The 26,363-nt window shown below is 37.3% G+C and overlaps 2 protein-coding genes across 6 annotated transcripts in view; both read left to right on the top strand.

Moving 5' to 3' along the window:
* The first annotated feature begins 647 nt into the window (after positions 1-647).
* wde (Fibronectin-III type domain-containing protein windei) lies at positions 648-19,316 on the top strand. Of its 4 annotated transcripts, none has more exons than XM_074090737.1 (4): positions 648-775; positions 13,279-15,419; positions 17,336-18,256; positions 18,356-19,316. In XM_074090737.1, exons 2-4 carry the CDS (start codon positions 13,316-13,318, stop codon positions 18,814-18,816), a joined length of 3,486 nt encoding a protein of 1,161 aa, XP_073946838.1. In that variant the 5' UTR covers positions 648-775; positions 13,279-13,315; the 3' UTR covers positions 18,817-19,316. The 4 variants fall into 4 exon arrangements, with proteins under 4 accessions (XP_073946838.1, XP_073946836.1, XP_073946837.1 ...); XM_074090735.1 differs by lacking the exon at positions 648-775 and adding an exon at positions 883-1,079; XM_074090736.1 differs by lacking the exon at positions 648-775 and adding an exon at positions 883-1,075.
* Positions 19,317-24,865: 5,549 nt separating this feature from the next.
* The window catches only part of LOC141430167 (uncharacterized), a 141,993-nt gene continuing 140,495 nt past the window's right edge, over positions 24,866-26,363 (top strand). For both annotated transcript variants that reach the window (XM_074090739.1, XM_074090740.1), the window contains exon 1: positions 24,866-25,334. The gene's annotated coding sequence lies outside the window, so the exon portion shown is untranslated. The remainder of the gene's footprint in view (positions 25,335-26,363) is intronic.

Genomic DNA, 26,363 nt, shown 5'->3' on the forward strand with positions numbered 1-26,363 from the left:
AGTACGTAATTTCATAAACCCATTAATTTTACTAAAAAACAATAGCCACGAGTTGAGATCATCTTCAAAGTTATCGCCATCTAGCGCATACGCCATGTACTGTAATAAAGAGGAACCAAGTACTTCTTAAATCTAGTGACGAGACAGCCTGTGAGCATGTCACTTATTCACAACTTTAATTACTAGATGTCGCTACGTACGTCATTACGCATTTTAATTTTTCACCCGTACATATTGAGCAGTGAAATAGTCGATAATCTTTTACGATGCTTAAAAAGCTATGTAAATGATATTATTTGCAAGATGACTCAATATTTGATGTTGATAATCAACAATAACCTGATTACTGCAAATCCAAAATCCATCGCGGCATCATCGTTTTAAAAATACGAAAGAGCGTAGGTATTTAGAATTGCTAAGAATACTAAAACGTCTAAAAATAACGTTACTTTGACAAGATTCTTCCCCTCCTCATGAGTTCATGATATACCTACCTAATTAACTCATATTGATGTGTCAGTGAGATCAGCCAGTTATAACATAAGTAAGCAAAGATCGAAATTTCAAAGTTTAAAAACAGAACAAATGAATGACATATCCAATTCTTAACAAAAGCAAAAACTGGCATCTAGGCAACCAATCTAACTCGGCAGCTGTCAAACAGGTCTAAAAATAGCAGTTGAATGAATCTACGGCACATTTACAAACAAACAAATACGAGAATAAGGGAACTGGTAGAAGAGAAGAGAAGTCTGATGCTGTCAAATAATAATAAGTAAGTAGGTAACTAAATATCATCAAAGCTGCCGTTCAAAGCAGTGCGACAACATGAATAGCGATGTATCAGTCTCGCTCTTACTCGCGGCTTACTGCTCAACAAAATGGCGGCCATTCCCGCTCACCGTGAGCGCCGCAACCAGACGTCTATCGTACATTACGATACGATCTCGCCTTTTCTTCGAGTATTTTAGCTGCGTGTGGCCACGGCCACAGACGCAACGCCTATTTATTCTACACCTGGAAGAATTCTGGAGCGTCATCGCGTCACCGTGAGATCCAGACAGACAATTTGAAGGTTGGTAAGTGGCTGAATTATTTTAATTATCCCTTTTAGGTTATGTTATGATATGCCAGCTGACTACCATCTACCCACAAATTCGGGAATTCTTCATTTCAGGTAAGCCTCATTTTCTAGGTTCACCAGTAGTCACAACTCCAAATGATTATTAATTGTTTTTTTTTTGTTATTTTTATTAGCACCTGGAAATATGTACCTCGTGATCTTTTCAAAATATTATGCCCCGTAGACTTTTTTTACAATTTTTAATATGCAAATTACGACTATGACCATATTTCTTCTGATATTAGTAAAAAAATACGTTTATAAAACCCTATACTATACTATACTATTACTGTCAAGAAGGGAAATGGCTCAAATGGCAGCGTCGCGTTATCGGCATTTCGAACGAGCGTTGTTGCCGTTCCGTGCGCTGCGCTGTAGATAATGGCACGGCAAGTAAAGTCGTGATTGTGGTTGGTTTGGCAACGTAACTACTGGCAGTAGAGTGGCTGTCTGGCACTCGCTCTTGCTTCTCTGACACAGTTATCTTCGTTTTCGAAGTTGTGCGCATGCACGGTCTACTAAATTCCAACATTGTTCCTACGTGTTTATCTCAAATAATCTAAATCATTATCTACTATTCTGGGCGTTTGTGTCTCTTCTCTATCCTTCTGTGTGTTGTGTATGCAATGCACTGCTTCTTATAATAATCTCCCTTAATTCTTACATTAGGATTTATTATTTGCAGTTTTTTTTTATAGATATGAATATAATCCAATTTTAGAATATGAACAAAGGTCCTTGATAACTAATCTCCAGCTACACGAAACATCTGCAATAGATATGTTGTGTTGTCTACTAGATAAAATTAAAACGAAAGTAGATGACGATTTTTGGAACTTGCAGTTGCACGGTGTACCCTACCTAATTCTTTTTGCAAAAATATCATCGTCCGCCATTTTGACATGTAAACGTTGTGCGCTGCCGAGGAGAGAAATCCGGTTATCCCTTTCGCACTTGCGGTCTTGCCATATGGCGGAGTCGTGCGCACTGATTCTGCCTGTTCGTTCATGTTATACAATTAATACCTAGGTCCACTTTGTTATTCCTTGGAGTATTCGAAAACGAACTTCTGTTTGAGGGTCACGAGTTTTAATATGAATATGAAAGAAAATAAAGTACTCAATCGTCATATTCGATGCAGACTGAATAAGATGTTCCGCGGTAGCGGTTACTATTATTTGGCCTTGTTAAATTAGCCCGTTTGTAACATTAATTGAAGATCTGCAAAATGCTGTTTACAATCCAGTCAGTACATAATCTTCTCATCTGATGTCAGATTAAATTTGATCATAAACTGATTTTTTTATGTACTTATATACATAACTTTAACCTATTAACGTCAATCTGTCGTCAAATAAAATTCGTTTTGGGCATGTGGCTCGCACCGCACTGCACTCATTCGATCAAGGGAGGAGCATTGAACTCTGTTTTCTGATGACGTTTCTAGTGGTGCCAGTGCCATGTTGTTATTATAAATATTGCTATGGTATGAACTTAAAGTACTTAAACATAATTGTTATCCCCAATTTCTCAACCATATTTTTTATTCTTTCGATTCAGGGTTCAGGCAATTACATTTGCGTTACAAAATTATTCCTTTCTAGTGACGGTTTGCAATTCGAATCGAAACTATGTCAATATTCGTATGAAAAATTACAGTAAGCAAGTTAAGGACATTCTTTCTCTTCTACTTCTGTAATTTCAGGTGATGGTAGTGAAATAAGTAGGTAGGGCGTGTTTTTTTAAGAAGTGGTATTGGCTATCTTAGTCGTTTAGATATATACCTACCTCAGGTCATGTTATTATTATTAACAGTTCATTAGCATATTTACAAGGTATTCTAGCGAAATGAGCTTATTTTTCTAGTCTTTAAATTCGTTCGTTTTCCCCAGTAGAGCAATATTATCTGCTTGTCAATGACGTAGAACTCCCTTCGGCTCCACTCGGAAGCGCTCGGGCGACCTCGGCAACATGTCAAACAACTCGGCAATGCGGACCGACAACGTTCAACGCTCACCGTAAGACCGGCAACGTCGCTACCCGCAATAAGCCAGTGCCAGACCCGGACGACCCGACCGCCATTTTGAATTACATGCAATAGGTATGCGATGATTTGGCAACAAAAGTATGAGGAACTGTTTCAAGTGGCTATGGAGAATTTCTCCACTAACATTTCAATACAAAAATATCTGTCAAACTTTAGATTTATATCTACCTGTCAACTACTCTACTACTTAAATATTGCTCGATAAATTAAATAATGGAATTGCACAGAAAATTACTGAGAAATAATCCCGCTAATTACTTATTCGGATGACGTCACCGTCATAAAGAAGTTTAAGCGACGCGCTAGAAGTAGAACGCAAGAGAATGAGACCATCGAATAAGCGTAATGTGACCCCGCTTCGATAGAATGTACTTAAGTACGTACAAATGACATAGAGTACGCGGTCAAGATAGAACGCGCCACTCGGCAATATCTCGCCGTTTGGTGGCGCCGTTCCCTCTCTCCGGCCTTGGTATGTAGCGCTCTCTGTTGCTCGCCGCGGTGCGATTTAAATGAAGTAATATGACGGCCTCTGCGCTCGGTTACTCTGTTGATAACAGTTCGTGTTTTTGCCACGAACCGAGGGACGACGCCACTGGGCCGGCGCGGCGGCCATTTTCTTCTCTTTCTGCTTTACTGTCAGTGCCCCAGCAACCGCGTTACTGGACGCTCGTTTGGCGCTATCAAGAATCTTCTCTATCACTCTCCCCATCTTCTTGTTTCTCTTGTTCGAGGGCATCTGAGGTAGGTATTAGGCATAATTTAATTTGATCCCGTTTTTAGATGGTTTTATTCTTTTTATTTTGTCTATAAGACTGACTTTTACTAATAATTAGTTTTATTTTTAGATGTATTTTTTGTTTTTTTTTTGTTATTGTTTTTTTTTTTCAGTTCAACGGTTAATTGCCTTCGGTTGATTGTATTGTTATCTTTTATCTTCATTATAGTAATATTTATTCGCTTACTGTCATTTTTTTTTTATTTTTTTTTCTACTTCATGTGTCAAAGTTACATAACCTTGATTCAGATTCGAGGTATTTGTTACGACTGTATTTTTGTATCTGTTTACTATTAAGAAATAAAACGGGCCAGATTTTATAAGAATTCCAAACTTAAATTACTTAACATTGGTGGTTGTAGCCTTCTTAGTCCTATTGAGAAATTCTGAATTATTGGATCCAGTTTAAAAGTACCCTCTGTAATCAAAAAGGCTTATCCCAAAAATCGTCTAAATTTGCCGAGTTCACTGTTCCGCCAGGCTTCCTACTTCGTTCGATAGCCCCTTATACCACCTTCACCTCATTCGTGTTTATTTTCAACTGAGCGCTTTGTCGCTACGCATCTCCCTCTCTAGCGAACGCTCACCGCGACGCGGCAGAGTGCGACAGCTATGTTTCTGGCAGAAATATGGCGTTCAGCGGCTGACATCATGAACGTGGGGAATTTATTCCGGTATTCGGCGCTAGAAGTCCGCCATCTTGGTGTGAAGCGAACGACTGCTGTCATTTCATTGTTGATTTTACTACTAAATCCAATTTTGATCTCTAGTCTTCGGATGCTCATGTTACAATTTATGAGTATTGAGTTCGGCTCTAACTCCTCCTTTTCCGATTGAATTGGAATTAAGCGTTTTTTGTTTTAATTACAAAACATTATGCTTTAGGTTTGCATATTCTCTGGTAATTTTCCACTGGTATCTATGCTAAGCCAGGTGTCTTTCTTTCCGAGGATTGATTGTTGGTCTAAAATGGCATTTGCTTTTTTAATCTTCTGTACTTAGTAGGCATGACCGTTTGGATCGGAAGCATTGTTGATCGGTTCTTTCGTAATAATGTTTACATTGATTGTCTTTTCTACTATGGAATTCAGTTCGGCAGTTCGGCATTGAGTTTCTACTAAGGATTTATGTAAGTTCTTTCGTCAAATGACGTATTTCTTTGGATTTTGTACTAGGCCGGGAGCGGCATTAATTTTATTCAAAAAAAAAAATTTAATTGGTCGTCTAAACTAAAGGAAGAAGTTCCTTAATGAAGACCGGCTACTTTTCGAACATCTCATCACCACATGAATATACTATTTTAAAATAAAATACTTGTATTTCGAAAATATATTTATTTCAGTTGTATTTTTTAAGTAGGTATTATTTACTTTTGGTGATGTTTGATAACTTTTTTTTTTACTTCAACGAATAATTGATTGAATAATGTAAGTACTTTGTTTGATTTTAGATTAAGCTAAGATTGTGTGCGTGCGGTATTTGTCTCGTGTATTTACTATTAAAATTGTTATTTCTCTTAATTAATTAGGTTTATTATGGCTAGGTCAAGTTGATAAATTTTACGCACTTACTTTTTTCAAAAATATAAAGTAAGTACTTTTATTTCATTCATATTTTGAGATATTTTATTTACTATGTAAATAAATATTTTTAATTTTATACTTTTATTTTGGTTACAAGGCATACACATTTTCAATTGAATATTATTCGGGTAAATAATCATTCGGCTCAAAGAATTATGCCGAACTAACTAAATTATGTCGGCAAATTTAAGATTCGGCGTAAATAAATTATGCGAAACCTGTTATGCGTAATAAGTTTCGGACATTAAAAAATATGCCAAAACATTTTATTTAAAAGAATATTTTTTCAGCGGCTGTATAGTTTTTAACAAAAAAAAATTTGTTTAATAATATCTCAATGACGGCCCCAATTATCGTTTAAATTGCTCACTTTAACTACACATCAACTTTTACAATTAAACAGTTCACAAAAATCTGTCCGCGCTATAGTTCAGAGTATTTATTTTATGCATTGTATAACATCATAATTTACATAAATGTCAAGTTACAATTTTTTTTATTTGAAGTCAAAGATAATATTAATAAGATTAATCACAGACAACCAAAACAAAAAACAAGAATAAGAAGAACTGTGCGTATTGTATGGTAAATTAAAAAAAGAAAAAATTGTTTTCATAATGGTATTTCATGTTAAATTCATTTTATGTCATACATAAAAAAGTAGATTTGACTACTACAGTACTAGAACTAGTGCACTAATCATAATACTAATTATATTACAATAGATGCTTGTTTTCGATTTATCGCAATAACGACCATTAAAAGGTTTTAATTCACAAATAAGAAATACTCCTGCGATAGTAGGCTCACGAGGTTTGCTTATGAGTTTTCCGCCGGTTAGAATTTAATAATATTTATTTTATACTCCACATTACTTTATTACCTTCTTAAAAAAACATTGTGTAGTGTATAACGAGTTCCTATCGTTTTCATTTATCCAGCCAAACTAAGATTTCTGCAATAACATTTCAGTTCGCACTGACATCATTTATCTGCGATTAGCTTTCATATTGTGCTGCGTATTCCTAGATTTTTTTACCGACAGCGGTAGACATGTTTTAAAACTGCGTCACCGACAAATCAAGTACGCGAATCACGATTCGCTTACAAATTACTAGTTATTTATTCACACTTACATCTATCAATACAAGTTTAACCTAATGCCAGGCGCGGCGCACTCCGCGATATAGGTGCGATTCTGTAAGTATCAAAACAGCCGGCGTTCACTCACTAGGGCTATGAGCACCGCCCGGCATGCACGCTCGCAGTCTCGGTCGAACTAGTCGCACCGCGTAACGCTACGTGTAGCTGTGTGATTTTCGTGAGGATATTAGAATATCTATAATGAAATAGCGTGGTGTTTCGATTTTTGGGATGAGGAGTAGGTATATATTTAAATTGTACGCTGAAACAGTATATGTATAGCCACACTAAACAGTATGGAAACTACATAATGTTACCTGAACGTGTTTTTTTTTTTGGAAATTCATGAAAAATTAATTAATTGCAACATAAGATTACACTAACTAACCCAATTCTGTCCGAAACCATATTAAGTGCGAGTGCGACAAAAGAACAGATAGGTAATTCGCGATTTATCAATGCCCACTGCGGGCGTACAAAACCTTTGAGGCAGCCGACGACGCATTCGGCACGCGACCTTGTACAATTATCAATTTTGTGACCGTCGGAGATCGTACGCGCGTCAATTTAAAAATGCTAGAAAACTAAGTATTTGTCCGTATTTACTCTTAAGTTATATGTGAGTATTATTTTTTTATTGATTTACAACCCTATCCTAAACCAAAGCGTTGGTGCTGGATAATAACGACCTTCGCGCGCAGCACTAGAGTTCATTGTTGTTTGGTGGTGCGTGGTGATTTTACTAATAAAAATTACGTAGGCATATAAAATGGCGGCTTTCGTCAACATCAAAACAGAACCTTCTGTACTTGTACTATTATCTATTTTGTGATAGTACTGAAGATACAATTAATACAATACATACAATACATTAAGGGCCGTAAGAAGGGGATTACTAACGAGAGTCTATTAGAAGCTTTTAATGACTCAAGTTTGTAATCCCCTTACTGCCCGTGATGTGATACACACAATGATTTTCATTACATTGCGAGGAAAAAAAAGCAAAAAAATAAATTCACTTCACTTCATTGGTCGGTAAGACAAAGACGCTAAGAAAATAACTGAATAAAATAATGGGGTGCGCCAAAGTTGGCATAATTTTTCAACCCCAATACAATTTTCTGTCATAATACTATGAATACCGATCCTAACTCCGAATCATTTAAAACCATAATGGCAATTGTCATAAATAACTAAGAGATACTCCTTTTTTTGGCATACATTTTTTAAGCATACTGTTTTGTACTTATACTCCATTATCGTATATTTTTAAAGCAGACTTATTTGTAACTATAAACTTCACTATCATACAGTTTATATGGCCTGCGTTGCTTTCGTTTGGTAAAAAATAATGTGATAAAATAAGATTTCGATGACAACGCCATCAATGGGCCAAGCAATCACCATCTGTTGGATGTTATTACTGCAGACATTATTTAACCACAATAGGTGTAAGGTTTAAGTAACAAAGAAAAAACAATTCGTCAGCAAATCAATTTTAAATAAATTTTAACCACAATCGTCTTATAAGTTTTAGTAGAGGTCAGAAATTTAGGTTAGGTTAAGTTAAAACTGCGACCCCCTCAGAACCACACGGCTACCAGTAAAGTAGGTTAGGTTAGATCTGCTGCCCTTGCCAAACTACTGCCAGTAATGTAGGTTAGGTTAGTTTAGAACTGCGACCACTACAGAACAAAACTGCCACAAGTAAAGTAGGATAATCACAACTTAAGTAAATAATTTCATCAATATCATCGTCTCGGCTTATTAATGTTCGTTTCTTTTTCCTCTATATTGATAATAATATATAAAAACTTTCAGTCCAGTTCCAACATCGCATTAACGTTAAATTAACGTAAAAAAACTGTATCGATGTGCAAAGGTTATGATTAACAAGTTTATTGAAATTGATGATTACGAATAAAAGAAATATGAAAACCAGCATTATGAGTACCAAAATATCTTAGCGACCACATTATGAATTACGATAATCTGATAACTGTCTATTATGACCTTACGAGTATTTGATAGTAGTAAAAATTTATGACAAATAAAATTAGTAAGTAAAAAATTCGGAAGTGATGATTCTGGCTACAAATCGGTAGCAGGAAAAAAAATCGCGGCGGCTCGCGGTGGGCGCGCGAGAATGCATACAAATTTCAATTCTCGTCTCGCCTCGCCGGTGGAAAACCACCATTAATGCCATTTCATTAGAAATAATCCTACTTCCTACTAATATTATAAATGTGAAAGTTTGTGATTGAGTGAGTATGTTTGTTACTTCTTCACGCTGAAACGGCTGGATGGATTTGGATGAAATTTGGCAAAAAGTTAGTTTATAACCTGGATTTAAACAAAGGATACTTTTTATCCCGATATTCCCACGTGATAGGGATAAATTCTTGAAATAACAATCGCTGGGCTCAAAGTCATGAAATTTGGTATGTAGGTTGCTGGACGTCTGGAATAACACATAGGCTACTTTTTTATCCCGATATTCCCACGGGATAGGGATAAAATCTCTACCTAATACCGCTGGGCTTAGTCATGAAATTTGGCATTGTTGTTATAATATAACGTCAATGAAAACCACGATGTAATTTTAGGGAATCCTCACGAGAATTTAATAAAATCCCGGAATTTCAATTCAACTGCTGTATCTAATGATTTGCGCGTGCGAAGCCGCGGGTAAACGCTAGTAATAAATAAATATCATGGGACACTTGACACCAATTAGCCCAGTTCCAAATAGTAAAATAATTAAAAAAAAATGAATTATATCATTAAAAAAGCATAAAGTTTAATGCAAATGAAGCTTTGTATCACTAAATTACGGTTTGAAGTGCTAACTGAACGCTTTTTAGTTAATTCCGCCATTTTCTTTTGTTACCAGTTTTTCGGTTTCATTGAGCTTGAACTCGAAATATTAAAAAAAAAAACAGTGACACTGTTCGAGACATTTTTAGACGCTGTTTCTTCCTAAATTAGAGCTTAGGCTAGGACTTAAAAAGAAAAAAAGGTAGAAGAAATTTGATCGTTAAGCTGTTTAGATTAATTTACCGTAGTCAAAACGTGAATTTAAAAAGTAAAAAACTGTATTGTAAAGGAATGTCATACAATTTCCATTTGGAAGTTTTTTTTTTATTTGTGACAGCATAAGGAAGAACTTCGTGTACTGTTTGTGACGGGTCTATATTGGAATCCATAATATCTTTTGTCCTAATTTCAAAATCCATAACAACTTTTGTCATAATGATCTTTTGCCATAATATTTGTCCTAATATTGAATATCCTAATGCTTATTTGCACTAATATCAAAATCCATAACAACTTGTGTCATAATGATCTTTTGCCGTAATATCATTTGCCATAATGTAAATTACTTAATATTTTTTGGCCTAATATTGAGTCGCAATTCTAACCTAACCTACTATTCTAGCTGAGGTTCGTTTCTCTTGAGGTGGCAGTTCTAACCTAACCTAACTTACTTTTCGGGTTGCGGTTCGTGTAGGGTCGCAGTTCTTACCTAACATAAGTTACTTTTCTGGTACCGACCGGTTCCTCACTGTTACGGTCTCACTTCTCACCTAATCTACATTTCTGGCAAGTCGCTGTTTGCCAACAAGTGCTCTGTTATGTTATGGCATATATAATATTATGGATTTTAATATTATTACTTTTAAGTTTTATGTCTTACTATATTAGTACAAAACATATTAGTGATTTAGAGTATTAGGAAATGTGATATTATGGCTTATGATTATTAGAACATAAGATCATTATGGCAAATGATCTATATTATTAAAAGTATGATATGTCAAGTGTTTATGGCAAAAGTTTTGGCATTTGAGTTAAGGACAAACGATATTATGGGTTACGAAGGAGACCCGTTTACGACTGTTAGGTGCACATTTCGAAGCATATTGGAGAAAAATATATTTCTGTTCATGCGGTGCTCATGTCACTGCATTTCACCGAGTCTCTGAGTGACTCCTATCCTAAGCAACTCCTCTAAGTAAATTTCCAAACCATTCTAAGAAACCCTAAATGGTTATCTATTGTTTCCCCGAAAGTTATATGCCATAATTTCATTTGCCCGAAGTTCATATGCCAGAAACTTCATTTTCCCGAATGTTTCGTTTACTAGCAAATTTATTTGATATATTCTTATTTTCGCGAAAATTAGATGCCATAATGATACGATTGCAATACGTATTTTTTCCATTTTATAAATGCAATAATATTATTTAATAGAATATTCAAACGCCATTGTGTTTATTTTGATTATGATTGATTAAAATTGCTTTTTTCTATTACTAATCTATCTATTATCTTTATTATTTGGGCTGCTATAAAAAAATACCTAACATAGAAGGCTAAGGCGGGAGCGAAGCGGAGCGTAGCTCCCGCCTTAGCCTTCGGAACCTAACCTATCCGAGTCGCTTCTGCTACGAACCGTCTTGCTCGCTCGCACAAATCAAATGTCGCAATTCTTACCTAACCTAATCTTTGTGATTAAAATTTACCTAATTCAAAGGCTTGTTTGACGTATGGGATTTATCAGTATATAGTGTCGATACTCACCATTTACATGGATGGCAAATGATATTATGGCATGTGATACTTATGGCTTACAATGATTATGAAAAATGAAATTATTGAAATTAATATTATAAGAACCAAAGATTCTGTCATTTGATTAATATGGTAAACAATGAGTAGTGAAAATGAATTTATAAGAAACAATATTATAACGGTTGAATATTATAGCACATGAAATTCGGGCAAGTAAAGGTATACCACCCTAAATTTCTATGGGCCGTGATAAGTATATGATTTGAGATACATATAAAACTAGCTTTTACGAGTCTTTTCAAATAACATGCGTACTATTACTATCTGTGCATTTGTCATTTGCTCAAATGAAAAACAGTAAAAAAACTCATTACCCCCTGCCGTTTAATCGTAAATCTTAGAATAACGTCGCAGGTTAATATTTTTTTAACTAAAGATATAAAATCTGTCCAAATCATCGTTATTTAGGCGGGACCTATCATATTATGGCAATACTTATTTGCTGAGCGAAATATTGGCCATTTCTTTAGTGACGGCAGGCGCAGCGCACTCCGCGATATATGTGCGATTCTGTAAGTATCAAAAAACACCACGCCGGCGTGGCGTAACTCAGTAGGGTTATGCGCGCCGCCCGGTAAGCACGCTCGCAGGCTCTTGCTCGAACTAGTCGCGCCGCGTAACGTTACGTACTTGTGTGATTTTTCTGAAACTGGTTCACGATGAATGCAAAAAATATTGCATTGAAGCTGGCTTTTTTCACAAGTTTTTATTCAGTTAGCTGCCTGTACATAATCAAATCTTGCAAGTTAAATTGGCGTCACTTTCCGGTATCCGACTGAGCTGAAATTTGGTGTGTAAACGTATATACGATAACAATGCAATAATAAAGTATCGAGTTACCATTTACACAAAGAAGTTTACATTAAAATATAAGGTTTTTTTACAAAAACTTACTTAAGTGTAGGTATTTTTGTATATTAACTGGACAGGGCAATATTATGTAGTTGGTTGGTTGTAAGTAATTGTAATAATACTCTTAAGTTATCTGTGAGTATTATTTTTTATTGCTTTGCAACCCTATTCTAAACCAAAGCGTTGGTTGGTGCTGAAGAATAACTACCTTCGCGCGCAGCACCAGTTCAATGTTGCTTGGTGGTGCGTGGTGATTTGTCTAATAAAAATTACGCAGGCATATAAAATGGCGGATTTCGTCAACATCAAAAGAGAGAACCTTCTGTTCTTGTACTATTATCTATTCTGTGGTGACGGGAGGCCTTTATAAGACGCGCTGAATGAATTATTGTAGAGATAGAGCGCGCTTGTCCTCCATGCCATGGCCCCAAAGTTTCGTCTAGGTCCTAAACTAGGACGTTTCACAAATGCAAAGTGCTGCAAGGTTACAAATACTCCTAAAGCAGAAAGAAGTTAAATAATCAATCGCAAGCCGTGGTGGCCTAGTGGTTTGACCTATCGCCTCTCAAGCAGAGGGTCGTGGGTTCAAACCCCGGCTCGCACCTCTGAGTTTTTCGAAATTCATGTGCGGAATTACATTTGAAATTTACCACGAGCTTTGCGGTGAAGGAAAACATCGTGAGGAAACCTGCACAAACCTGCGAAGCAATTCTATGGTGTGTGTGAAGTTCCCAATCCGCACTGGGCCCGCGTGGGAACTATGGCCCAAGCCCTCTTGTTCTGAGAGGAGGCCTGTGCCCAGCAGTGGGACGTATATAGGCTGGGATGATGAATCAATCGCATTATGAAAACTTTAGCCATGTTATGATTACGTTTTACTGATTTTTTTTATAAGTGAAGTGAAATCTTTTTGAAGCGAATTTTAAACAGTAAATAACGCAGAAAGTTAACATATTATTTATTACCTAATTTCCCTGGAGTGAAAAATAATTAGAATAGTAGAAATTTCCGTTAAATCTGTTTATGCCAATTTGGTTAGCTGAAATCATGACAGCCTAATAGGATTTTTAATTATCTATCATTATAGTTACTTAACATATTTTTATTTTACTTTCAGGGTGTACTCCATCGTTGCTGACATGAAAAAGTGAACAATGCAATTAATTTTAAATACTGAAACTGCTGTAGACGTAAAAGCAAAGATGTCACTTAATGAAGACAACCTAGAAAAATTCACATTGGATGTTCATTCTGCTGTGGCAAATGGCGATGTTGCTAATAGTGACATACCTAATGAGGAAAATGTAACTAGTGATAGCAATAAAAAAATAGAGCAAGTTAAACAAAATGTAGTAAAAACCGCAGAACTTCAATTAGAACTAGCAAAACCTGATGATGCTGTTATTGAAACTTCACATGTGACTGATAATAAATTGAACCAAGCGGTAGATACTTTAAATGGAAAAGATGATAGCAGAAGTAATGAATCTGTCGAAGAAACTATTAAAATAAATGAAAACACGTCTACTGACTTGGTTAACGAAGAAACAGAACATACTAACGATACCATAATTAAAACTGAAGTGAATAATGCCGACACTAGTGATGATATAAGTGAAAGTGTACCAATTGAGAGTGAAAAAAATGATAATGTCAATGATAGTGCGTTAACAGATTCTAATCATGAAAGTACTGCTGATATCAGAATGCCAGATGCAAATAAAAATGCCACCACTGAAAAAGAAAATAGTGTGGTTGTTAATAATAATAAAGAAGCTGGATCAACTGATGAAAGCATGATAGTCACTAGTATTGCCGGTACAACAGAAAGACTTACTATGGAAACGGAAAACACTGTTGCCACAGAAATTAAACTGAATGTTGACGATTGTGCTTTGAGCAATATGACAGGTGCTACTGAAAGTGTTGCCATGGAAAAGGAAAACAATGACAGAGTAGACACTGAAGTAAAAAGTAAAAACGTGAGTACAAATATAACTGTTGATAAAGATGAAAATGGCACCAACGCTCACTACTCGAATTGTAATGAGGATGAAATTCCGAATTTAGTTGATGATCATGAAGACGGCAAAACTGCAAAAACAAATCCGGCAACAGAAGTAAATCTTGTAAATAGTACTGTCGAAGAGAAAGAAAAGGTTTCTGTTCCAGTTGAAGCCGTAAATATTGAGGAACAGAAAGAAGGTGTCGATGTGATGCCGAACATTGATATCTCTGTGAACAGTACGTACGATAAAGAAAAGAAAGACGGTAGTGTAAGTGATATTACAGGAAAGAGTAACAAAGACGTGAAGAAAGAGGATGTTTCAAATCCGGAAACAAATTGTGAAATAATTAAAACGGAACAAAATATTCCTGAATCTGCGGAGAAAGATAAAATGGAAACGGATGTGAATGATGAAAACCAAGACTTAATAAAACTAAATATTGAAAATAGAAGTAATGATATACTGGAGTGTGTTGAAAAAGAATTAGAAGAAGAAGAACGAGCAATGATTGATATTGAAATGAAAGAAGCTAAAAATATTGACTCTACAATAAAACCGGATTTATTTGATGTCGATGAGATTGCAGATAACGCCGAAGTTGAGTTAGAAGCCAATGCTGAAGAATCAAACCGTAGTGTTTCTGATGTAAATAAAAATTCTAGCAATACTTTTGATGTAGATGAACCTATATCTATACAGAAAGATGAATCAGTAAATTTGATTAAAGACTGCTCTGACGATGTTATATTTAATTTAGACGATGATAAGGAACGAGAAAGTGAATCCGTAATACCAACAGTATCAGAGTCCTCTAAAGTTATTGAGGGTGATAATAAAACGGTATCTGTTAGTGATGATGACAAAACAAAGCCTGATGAGATAATTGACTTGGATGAAAACGTACCCAAAGATCCAACGGAAACGAAAGCAGAAGAAAATATTAATAAAAAAACTGCTGAAGCTCCTACGATACCACCAGTTTTGAAATTATCAAATACATTAGATATTTTATCAGATGAGGAAGATGAACCAAAAGAAACAAGTGCGAATAATAAATGCATTAGCATTGAAGATGACGATGACGTGATGCTGATAGACGAAGATGCATCTGGTAATGAGATGAAGACTGAACCAACCAAGGAAGCAGAAAAAGATAACAAGGAAGAGCCAAAACCCAAAAGCCCGGTGGAAAAAATGCAACTTGTTGAAGAAAATGTCGAATTAGAAACTAAATCTACCACTGAAATAGGTAAGTCCCACTAATCCTACTAATATTATAAATGTGAAAGTTTGTGAGTGAGTGAGTGAGTATGTGAGTGAGTGAGTGAGTATGTTTGTTACTTTTTCACGCTGAAACGGCTGGACGGATTTGGATGAAATTTGGCGAAAAGTTAGTTTATAACCTGGATTAAAACATAGGATACTTTTTATCCCGGTATTCCCACGGGATAGGGATAAAATCTCGAAATAACAACCTCTAGGCTTAGAGTCATGAAATTTGGTATGTAGGTAGTTGGACGTTTGGAATAACAGATAGGTGACTTTTTGAGCCGATATTCCCACGGGATACCTAGGGATAAAATCTTGAAATAACAACAGCAGGGCTTAGAGCCATGGAATTTAGTATGTAGGTAGCTGGACCTCTGGAATAACACATAGGCTACTTTTTATCCAGATATTCCCCCGGGATAGGGATAAAATCTTGAAATAATAACCACTGGGCTTAGAGTCATGAAATTTGGTATGTAGGTAACTGGACGTCTGGAATAACACGTAAGGGATTTTTTGACTCGATATTCCCACGGGATACTTAGGGATAAAATCTCGAAATAACAACCACTGGGTTTAGAGCCATGAATTTTGGTATGTAGGTAGCTGGACATCTGGAATAACACACAGGCTAATTTTTATCCCGATATTCCCACGGGATAGGGATAAAATCTTGAAATAATATTTGCTGGGCTTAGAGTTATGAAATTTGGTATGTAGGTAGCTAGACGTCTGGAATAACACATAAGCGACTTTTTGACCCGATATTTCTACGGGATACCTAGGGATAAAATCTCGAAATAACAACCAATGGGCTTAGAGCCATGAAATTTGGTATGTAGGTAGCTGGACCTCTGGAATAACACATAATCTATTTTTTACCCCGATATTCCCCCGGGATAGGGATAAAATCTTGAAATATTAACCGCTGAGCTTAGAGTCATGAAATTTGGTATGTAGGAAGCTGGATGTCTAGAAAAACACATAGACGACTTTTTGACCCGATATTACCACGGGATACCTAGGAATAAAATGTCGAAATAACAACCGCTAGACTTAGAGGCATTAAATTTGGATGTAGGTAGCCGTATGTCTGGAATAACACATAAGTACGCTACTTTTTATCCCGATATTCCCACGGTATAGTTTTGTAACTAAGGGACCCCATACATCCCTGTATTATTATTATTATTATTTCGTATTTTTTCTTTAATTGTATACTGTACTTTTTAAGTATTTTATTTGTAATTATTTATTTTGAAAAAATGACTTTCTGCCAAGTTTCTTGCGGCGCATTCTTCTTGGCAATGATGGTCTTTCCGAAAGCGCTGGTAGTATAAAAATGACATGTAAAAGTGCCCATTGCGGCCTATTTACTGAATAAATGATTTGAATTTGAATTTTGCATTTGAATTTGGATAAGGAAAATTTTTGAAACTTCAGCACTGGGTTTAGAGTCTTGAATTTTGTACAGTTATTCAGAACACAACCTCAATGAAGACCACGATATAAATTTTGGAAATTTCCAGGGGAATTTTGTAAAATCCCGAAAATTTTAATTGCAGCTACCACACCGAATAGTTTACGCGTGCGAAGCCGCGGGTAAAAGCTAGTAAAATTATAAATGTGAAAGTTTATAAGTCTGTTTGTTTGTTACTTCATCACGTCTAAAGCGAAGAACCGATTTTGATGAAATTCGGTATACAGATAGTTTGAGTCCCGGGGAGGGACATAGGATAGTTTTTATCCCAGAAAATTGCAAAGTTCCCGCGGGATAGAGATAACCGAATCGTCCATCGGGTGCCAATTAATAATGTTATCTGCATGTGCATGTGTAACATTTGTAAAATACACCATATCTGAGCTTATCTCAATCTTTTTAATATTACGTTTCAGAAGCCGCACTTCCCGAGAAAGAAGCGATAGAATCAATAAGGGCACCCGAAATTAGTGAAAAAGTAAAAGAATTAAGTCCTGAAAGAGAAAATGCGATGCCACTTTTGCATGAGAAATTCCTTAAGACCTGCAAAAAGAACTTATCAGAAATGACGAGAGAAGAACTCGAAGAGTTTTGTATTTTAAAGATAGTCGAAAGCGTCATAGATCGAAGTAGTTTAAGCGAAGTTAAATCAAAACTCAAAACCCTTACTCAAAACATAGATGAATATAATAAGAAAGCCAAGATGTTGACGAAACAAAATAGAGATCTCCAAGTGGTGTTGAAATCTATTCAAGAAGATCAGAAGAAGGGAGTCGATTCTATAGTTCCACTGAAAATTACGAGGTCTGTGGGAATGCAGGTGTTGATGACTGATAAAGTGGTACAACGAAGGAAAGGCATCGGTCTACCAGGCAATGCTCCAGTTAACAAGCAACTGCGTAATCCTGTTGTACAAAGTCCTCGTCCCCAAAAACCACAAGCCCCTCAAATTCCAGTACCAAGACTAGTCCCCGCCAATAACCCTACACTCAAATCTCCCACCGCGCAACAACCTAATACAGGAAAAATAACGAGTCCTTTACCCAATGGTGTTAAAAATGCGGCACCCGTTCAGAAAGGAGAAAAGCGGACGCATAACAGAATCCAGTCTGTTACAGTAGACTTGACAGACGACGAGCCCCCAGCGAAGGTAGTGAACAGAGCGATGACCCCTCTGGTGCCGCCGGTCAGACTTGTCCCCTCTCAAAACCTGTTAGCGCAACCTAGAGGTGCAATTGTCAACAGTCCGAGAAAAGTTTACATACCTATCAGTGGACCGCAGGGTCAGAATGTCAGAGCAGGACAAACCATCATGCTTAAAACAGTTCCTTCTCAAGGTAAGTACTAAAATTAGTCATACATAATTTTTAATGCTTCATGTTGACGATTTTCTTACTCTTAACTAAGCGTCATATAAATGTTTGTTCCATTTCCAGGTCCGAGACCAAGGTGTCCACCACCGCACATGGTGCGAATGCCGCAAAACATGCGACTGCAAAGACCACAGGGCATGAGGCATCCGGCGCCACTACCAGATTGCATGAAGCAATACCAACCACCTAATTGGAAAGCGTTGCCGCCTGCACCCGACCTAAAACTAGCTAAAGTAGAAAACGGCATTGTAATCTCGTGGAAAATAGAAGGATACCAGGAGGACAGCTATGAGGAAATAGCTAGTTACCAACTCTATGCTTACCAGGAGACCGCATCTCCGCCTAATACAGCGCTGTGGAAGAAAATCGGAGATGTGAAAGCTCTACCTCTGCCGATGGCTTGCACGTTGACGCAATTCATGGCTGGCTACAAATACTACTTTGCCGTGAGAGCGGTTGATATCAGGTCTCGGCTTGGACCATTCAGTTTACCTGGCAGCATACTACTGCTAAATAAAATGTAAGATTGACTGATAATTTTGATTTTGGTGCTTGAAGAAGCGAATGAAGGTTTGATGCCAAGTGATTCAATGACTGATATTATTCGTATTATTTATTTGACAAATAATATAATATAACCTGTACAGTGCGGCTTGCCGTTTTTATTTTATGATTTGTATGACTTTAAAGTACATACAAAGAAGAGTGAATTATTTTGTGTATATTGACATTGGCATAACAGTGTAGTGCTGTGCTGAAAAAAGAAACTGTTGATCTCTTTGGCTTCTGCCACATTTTCACGTGGATTTACTACTTGAATACTTAGTTAAAATTGTTTATACGTAGATAGTCAATATTTCGGAAGTAAAGTAACCATAAAAAAACAGTTTTTAAATTAAATACATCTGCCTATGACTCTTTACTATTAAGACCACATTTGTAACGCTGTATTTAAATGTCTATTGTAATAAGAACTCCATCTAATTATAGTTTTAAATAAAGATAAATCTTTGTTTTTCTTTTATTGCATGGGTATCTTTTTTATCCGTGATATTTATTTATTTTTATTTTATTTTTTATATATACGCCTTAAAAGTTGAAAATATCGATGGAAGCAATAATACGACAAATTTATTGGACATCACATCAACAACGTTAAAAAGAAAATATTACGGTGGCTCCCGTTCTAAACATACCGATAATCCTACCGCTGCCAGGCCTCTAACTGTACACCCATTCATTCGCAATTACAACAAAACCAGCTGGGCTACTCCGAAACTCGAAGTTCGTGTCGTGCGGTCCCTCTGACACTTACACTGTTTGATACGAGAGCGAGAGGGACCGCATGACACGAACTTCGAGTTTCGAGTTTCGGAGTAGCCCTGCAGTAGGGCTACTACAAAACTCGAAGTTCGTATCGTACCGTCCAGCTGCAGGGCTACTACGAAACACGAAGTTCGTATCGTAGCGTCCCTCTCGCTCTCGTATTAAATAGTATAAGTGTCAGAGGGACCGCACGACACGAACTTCGAGTGAAGAGTTTCGTAGTACCCTCTGACGCTAATAACGCTAATATTATTTCATACGAGAGCCAGCAGGGCTACTACGATACTCAAAGTTCGTGTCGTGCGGTCCCTCTGACACTTATGCTATTCAATACTAGAGTGAGAGGGACGGTACGATACGAACTACGATTTTCGTAGTAGCCCTGCAGATTTGAAAGCAGGTGTACCAACATTATAACTGTCTTTCAAAATGTTGCTAGCAAAATTAACTAAACTTCCCATGGTAGTAAATCGTGTAATTTTCGTGGATAAACATTAATATTTTTTTTTTTGGGGCAGTTCTACCACCCATTTTGTGGAAATTCTCAGCAGCATTAAAGGTGCGACCAAACCGCTGCTTGTAAAACGGCGACGGTACGGAATCGCAGTGACTCATCGTACGCGCACGTTTTTTAACCCCCGACGCAAAAAGAGGGGTGTTTTAAGTTTGACCGCTATGTATGTCTGTCTGTGGCACAGAAGCTCTCAAACGGGTGGACCGATTTGAATGCGGTTTATTTTATTTGAAAGCCGGTTTTCTAGCGATGGTTCTTAGACATGTTTTATCAAAATCGGTTCAGCTGTTTCAAGATCATCAGCTCTTTTGTTCGCTGCGGTAAGAATCTTAGACGCATAACGGGTATTTACTTTACTTCCAAACATATTGGGACCTAAAATTTGAAACACCCATATATGCTATATAAGGTTTAAGGTTTAGGTTTAGGTTTATATAAGGTTACTAATGTTTCGGCGAATAACGTTTGACAACCTGTTTCATTTCGCAACTTGTCATTTCCTAACTGTTTAATATTTCTGAAACTGTAAATATTTCAGGATTTTTATAAAACTAACCTAACCTAACCTAAAGGGTTCTACACGATGGCCCTAAAATAAATCCTGAAATATTTACAGTTTTAGAGTTTGCGAAATGAAAAGTTGCGAAATGAAACAGGTTGGCAAACGTTACGTTGCGAAAAGGCAGTACTCGGCTATATAACTCTAACTCGGAATTCTCGGCCTGATGCTGCAGCCAGGATATCCAGAGCACTAGTAGGTAAACTCTTGATAAAATCATAGCAGATATATCGTGTTTGGATTCGTTTCGATCAGTATTTGATTCTACATACAATGTAATGGTGGCAACAGGATGGGCTGATGCTGCAGCCAGGATATCCAGCACACTAGTACACTATAAAAAATAATAGCACATATGTCGTGTTTGGATTCGTTTTGATCAGTATTTGATTCTACATACAATGCATTGGTGGCAACATGGCGAGCTGATGCTGCAGCCAGGATATCCAGCATACCAGTATACTCTTAAAAAAATCATAGCATATATGTCTTGTTTGATTCCTTTTGGTCAGTATTTGATTCTACATACAATACAATGGTGGCAACATGATGAGCTGATGCAGCAGCCAGGATATCCAACATACCAGTATACTCTTAAAAAATAATAGCATATATGTCGTGTTTGATTCCTTTTGATCAGTATTTGATTCTACATACAATGCAATCATGGTGGCAACAAGATGAGCTGATGCTGCAGCCAGGGTATCCAACACACTAGTACACTTTAAAAAAATAATAAACCAGTTTAAAAGACATGACATAAAAAAAACTAAAAATTAAAAAAAAACTAAAAATTTTAAAAAACCCCGACATAAAAAAACGTCAGCAAAAATAATAAAAAAACGCCGCCAAAAAAGACAACCAAAAAGTAAAAAATAATTATAGCTGTTGTCCGCGACTTCATCTGCGAAGAATTTGTGTATCCCTATCCCGCGGGGACTATGCTGATATCCCGCCAAATTATCCTAAGTTAATTTAGTTTAACTACCTAGTATTTTTTTTTATCTAAGCGTCGTCGGTGTCGGGGGACCGCTAAGGTTAACAGGAAACTAAATTGCATATATGTTGTATTTTTAAAGTTTTAACCCCCCGAAACCGACGACGCTTAGATATAAAAAATATTACTAGGTACTTATACTACATTAACTTAGGCTAATTTTGCGGGAAATCAGCATAGTCCCCGCGGGATAGGGTTAAACGAATTCTTTGCAGATGAAGTCGCGTGCAACAGCTAGGTAGTGCATAATTATTTTTTACTTTTTAGTTGTCTTTTTTGGCGGCGTTTTTTATATTTTTGTTTTGCTTTCGACACTGCTGCTTAAAATACGCAAACAGTGCGGAATCGAAGTGACCTGCCGTTAACGTCACGACTTTTGTTCGGTAAAGACCAGCACCAGCAGGGCTACTACGAAACTCGAAACTCGAAGTTCGTGTCGTGCGGTCCCTCTGACACATACTATTTAATACGAGAGCGAGTGACGGTACGATACGAACTTTGAGATTCGATTTTCGTAGTAGCCCTGCTGACGTTTACGGCACGTCACTGCGATTCCGTATTTTAAGCAGCGGTGTGGAGAGCATGCGATAAAAACGGTGCGCATACGGTGCGTCACTGTGATTCCGTGCCGTCATCCTTTTTTATGCAGCGGTTTGGTCGCACCTTAAGTTGGCACCAAAAGACGTTATGGTGAGTTTTGATGTGGCGTCGCTAGTCAGTAGTCACCAATGTTCCTCTTAGATAATGCTATGAGATAATTCGGGGGAAGTTATGTGAGAATGACATGCCCGAGTCCTACATGGTACTGCTCAGAAACTGTTTAGAAGGGAGTTACTTTTTGTATCGAGGACAGCACTATCTACAGATTGATAGCGTTGCTATGGGTGGTCCCATGACACCGGTGATGGCCAATATCTGGATGGAACATTTTGAGACGGTAACAGATCTACAAGCGTGGAATGTCAGATTGTGGAGCGGTATGTCGACGAAGTTTTCTGCGGTATGAAAGGTGGGAAATCTGAAGTGGAACAGTTTCTGGCATATTATTATCTCAATTTCATTCATACAAAGATAAGTTTTACTTATGAGTTGATAGAGGGGCATTAATTAGCTTTCCTTGATGTGAAGGTAATGGCGAGAGCGGATGGTTCTTTGACACATACCGTCTACAGGAAGCCGACGCACACTGAACGCATCGTCTCACCACCATCCCAGTCATCTCCAATCCGTTGCGAATTCATTGCAAAATAGGGCATTTGATTTGTGTGACCCCAAATTTGTTTAGGACGAGTTGAGACATGTTCAAGAGGTACTAAAGCGTAACGGATATGTGGTGAATAAATGGCAGGCCAGAAGGAAACGTAGACCCAAACATCTTGATGTAGCTAGACAGCCTGCGTATATACCTTATGTGAAAGGAGTGACGGACATAGTCGTTTTCGGCAAGTATTAAATCAAGGTAGTGTACACGCCTTTGACCAAAGTCGCAAGGTATACCATCCACTTAGGGGAGATACCCGACCGTGAATATATCAGTACTGCCACCTATAAAAATGACACTAATATAATATACTGAGCGGCAAAAAATCTGGGCCTCAAATGTATGCACTGATTGATAAGTTATTTTGTATAGAGTAGGCCTTAGGAGTAGGCCAAATTTAGCATATGTAACAATAATAAGCACCTACTTGTTAGGTGCCTACTTGCATAGTAAGATTTTTCATTTGATATTGGGGTGACATCAACAGTATCCGCCCGGATGGCACCCATGCTAGCTACGCCATGGAGCCGAACATTTATTGAAAGAATTAATTGTATAAACTCAATATATGCAGCCCGCATGCCGCCATTATCACGTTCTTCATCATCATCATCATCATCAGCCGGAAGACGTCCACTGCTGGACAAAGGCCTCCCCCTCAGAACGCCACTATGAACGACAACTCGCCACTTGCATCCACCGGTTTCCCGCTACTCTCACGATGTCGTCAGTCCACCTGGTGGGAGGCCTGCCAACGCTTCGTCTTCCGGTTCGTGTTCGCCATTCGAGGACTTTTCTCGAGGACGTTCTTCATGTTTGTGTGCAAATGTCAAAATGATTCACCTCGCGAATGTGTGAACAGTAGTTTGCGACGGCATTTCGCATACGAATGTTGCGTTGAATGTTTGTCGCGAATGGCTAACACGATTGTGTAAATGTGGAGTTATAAATAAGTTCAAATAAGCTCATCTTCAGAGTGACACAACCGTACACCATGCTACCAGTTGTTAGACAACAACTGCTGTAGTTGGTAGTCTAACAACTGGTAGCATGGTGTACGGTTGTGTCACTCTGAAGATGAGCTCTGGTTGAGCTCGAAACGCTTCAGTGTAGTGTGGTGGTGGTGATAGATGGGTTTGTGTGATTTGTGTGTGTTCTTACAGTGTGGAGGTGGAGGAACTGCATGAACACGCATATTTTGCATAAGCTTAGCTATCGTAAGGTCGCGGGTGAGCAAGGAAATTATTTTAGTTCACTTACAATTTAATTCGCTTATTTTAACGACTGTGATTGTTTAAGGTTTTTCAAAATTAGTAAGTATATAAGTATGTCTTTTCCTAAAATATTTTTAATCCGTGCAGTGGAATGGCGTTGCTTTGGTGTGACATTGCCTACCTTATGCTAATGCTACATAGGGATGTATGTAGCATAGCATGAGCATAACTGCTTTCAGGAGCTTTGAATTCTAAAATGAACAAAATAGTCAAATGCATTTTGTAGGTGGTAGAACCATGTGCAAGGTCTGCCCGGATTGCTAGCACCATCTTGCTCGCTAATCCTGCCGTGAAGCAGCAGTTCTTGCACTGTTGTGTTTCGGCGTAGAGAGAAAGAGTAAGACAGCCGGTGAAATTACTTGCACTGGAGGTATCCCATCTTAGGCCTGTAGGTTGGCAACGCATCTGCAATACCCCTGGTGTGGTAGATGTTTATGGGCGGTGGTGATCTCTTACCATCAGGAGACCCACTTGCTCGTTTGTCATCCAGTCAAATAAAAATAAAAAAGACGAATAAAAAAAATTTCATTATTATGACTATAGTAGATTTTTGTGTAAGTTTGTTGGTCCTCAAATATTTTTTTTTTCAAAGCCGGTAACACTCCTACTGTCATAATTTCTGAGTTCTGTCACGTTGGTAGGAGTGTTTGCTTAACTTTGCTTCTTTCGGCTCTCGGTTAGGTGTCACGGTTCGGTTCGGGCAGACAGTCCAGCCAGCAGTTTTCGATAGTATTCGGTACTGTACTGTGATAGGCATACGTGTGTAAAAATAACTTGGCGATTTTTCCTCTAGAATACGTAAAACGCGATCATTCTTTGCTTTAGAGATAGCAGTGCTTGATTGATTCACAGCATTTGTAGCGCCCAACAGGCATACAGTGTTTAACTTATTAGATCGAAGAAAAATATTTCGATTTGACGTCTATCGTTTTGCAAGTTGACAAAGGTGTTTATTTGTGTACGTCGTGTAAATTTGAGATTTCATTGGTGTTATGGTGCGTTATTTTTGATCGATAGATGGTGTGGTGTTGTTTGTGTGAATAGTTTTTGTGATTTTATTTGTTTGTTTGGAACCATGCGTTGTGAACGACACCACGTCTTTGCCCTATCGGTAAGTAGCTCATTATTTACACTGTCATTTAATTACATTCTAATATTTTCTTACTATTACATCACGCAATGATTGCATTTAATGCGACATGTCATTTAGACAATGTATTCGAAATAACTCGAATAATTAGATCTTTAAAAAAGTTGTTTTAGTTTTAGTAAATTTTTCAATTGTACTATACGTTTTTATGTATTCCTCATTTTTTGGTTTTGATTCGAAACATTTCACCTAGTTCTGATTAAATTTAAGTCTATCTTATGTTGTATTGGTTGCATATGAGAGATGGCTCCTTTTCCCCCTTTATATATAGGTAGTGATATATCACTAACATGAATCCCATATTTGAAGCAAAGTGAGTTTTTTTATCTATTCCCCAAATGTTATCCTTGAGTCATGGTTTGTGACCAAACACCTCTGAAACGGCTTGACGGGTTTGTATGAATTTTTTTGTGTATATTTGGTAGGTCTGAGAATAGGACGTAAACTATTTTTCATACTTCTACGCAGACGGAGTCGCGGGCGACAGCTAGTTTAATATAAAAATTGAAAATGGCAGGATTGACTACACATTCCCACAGGTGCCTCTAAGATAGACCCCAATGGTTGTGTAGGATCAGCAGTATACCGTACAGTCTCACGTACCAAATATTCTTGACTCGGAAAGGTGCAGCTCAGACATTTCGACCATGACAATTAACAGAGTCGGATCTGCAATTATTGTGCCAGTCAAATATATACTGTGTTTATTATATTGACTGACGTAATAATTGTAAAATGGCTAAATTGTAGATCCAACTGTTAATTGTCACAATCGATTTGTTTATGCTGGGAAATCCATTACAATTTTTAAGGCTATAAAATTTTCTAAATTTACAATGTCTCTAAAATCTTACTTTAACTTCAGTACCCCTAATGGCTTACTCATGTTGGTTAGCTATGAAACTTAGTTTCATCACTTTTGACAACACTAAATGCATCCTGGTGACCCTCGTTCAAACCCAATTGTCTATAAAGCCCACTGGGCAATGA

This window comes from Choristoneura fumiferana, chromosome 8, assembly GCF_025370935.1.
Source record: "Choristoneura fumiferana chromosome 8, NRCan_CFum_1, whole genome shotgun sequence".
Lineage (NCBI taxonomy): Eukaryota > Metazoa > Arthropoda > Insecta > Lepidoptera > Tortricidae > Choristoneura > Choristoneura fumiferana.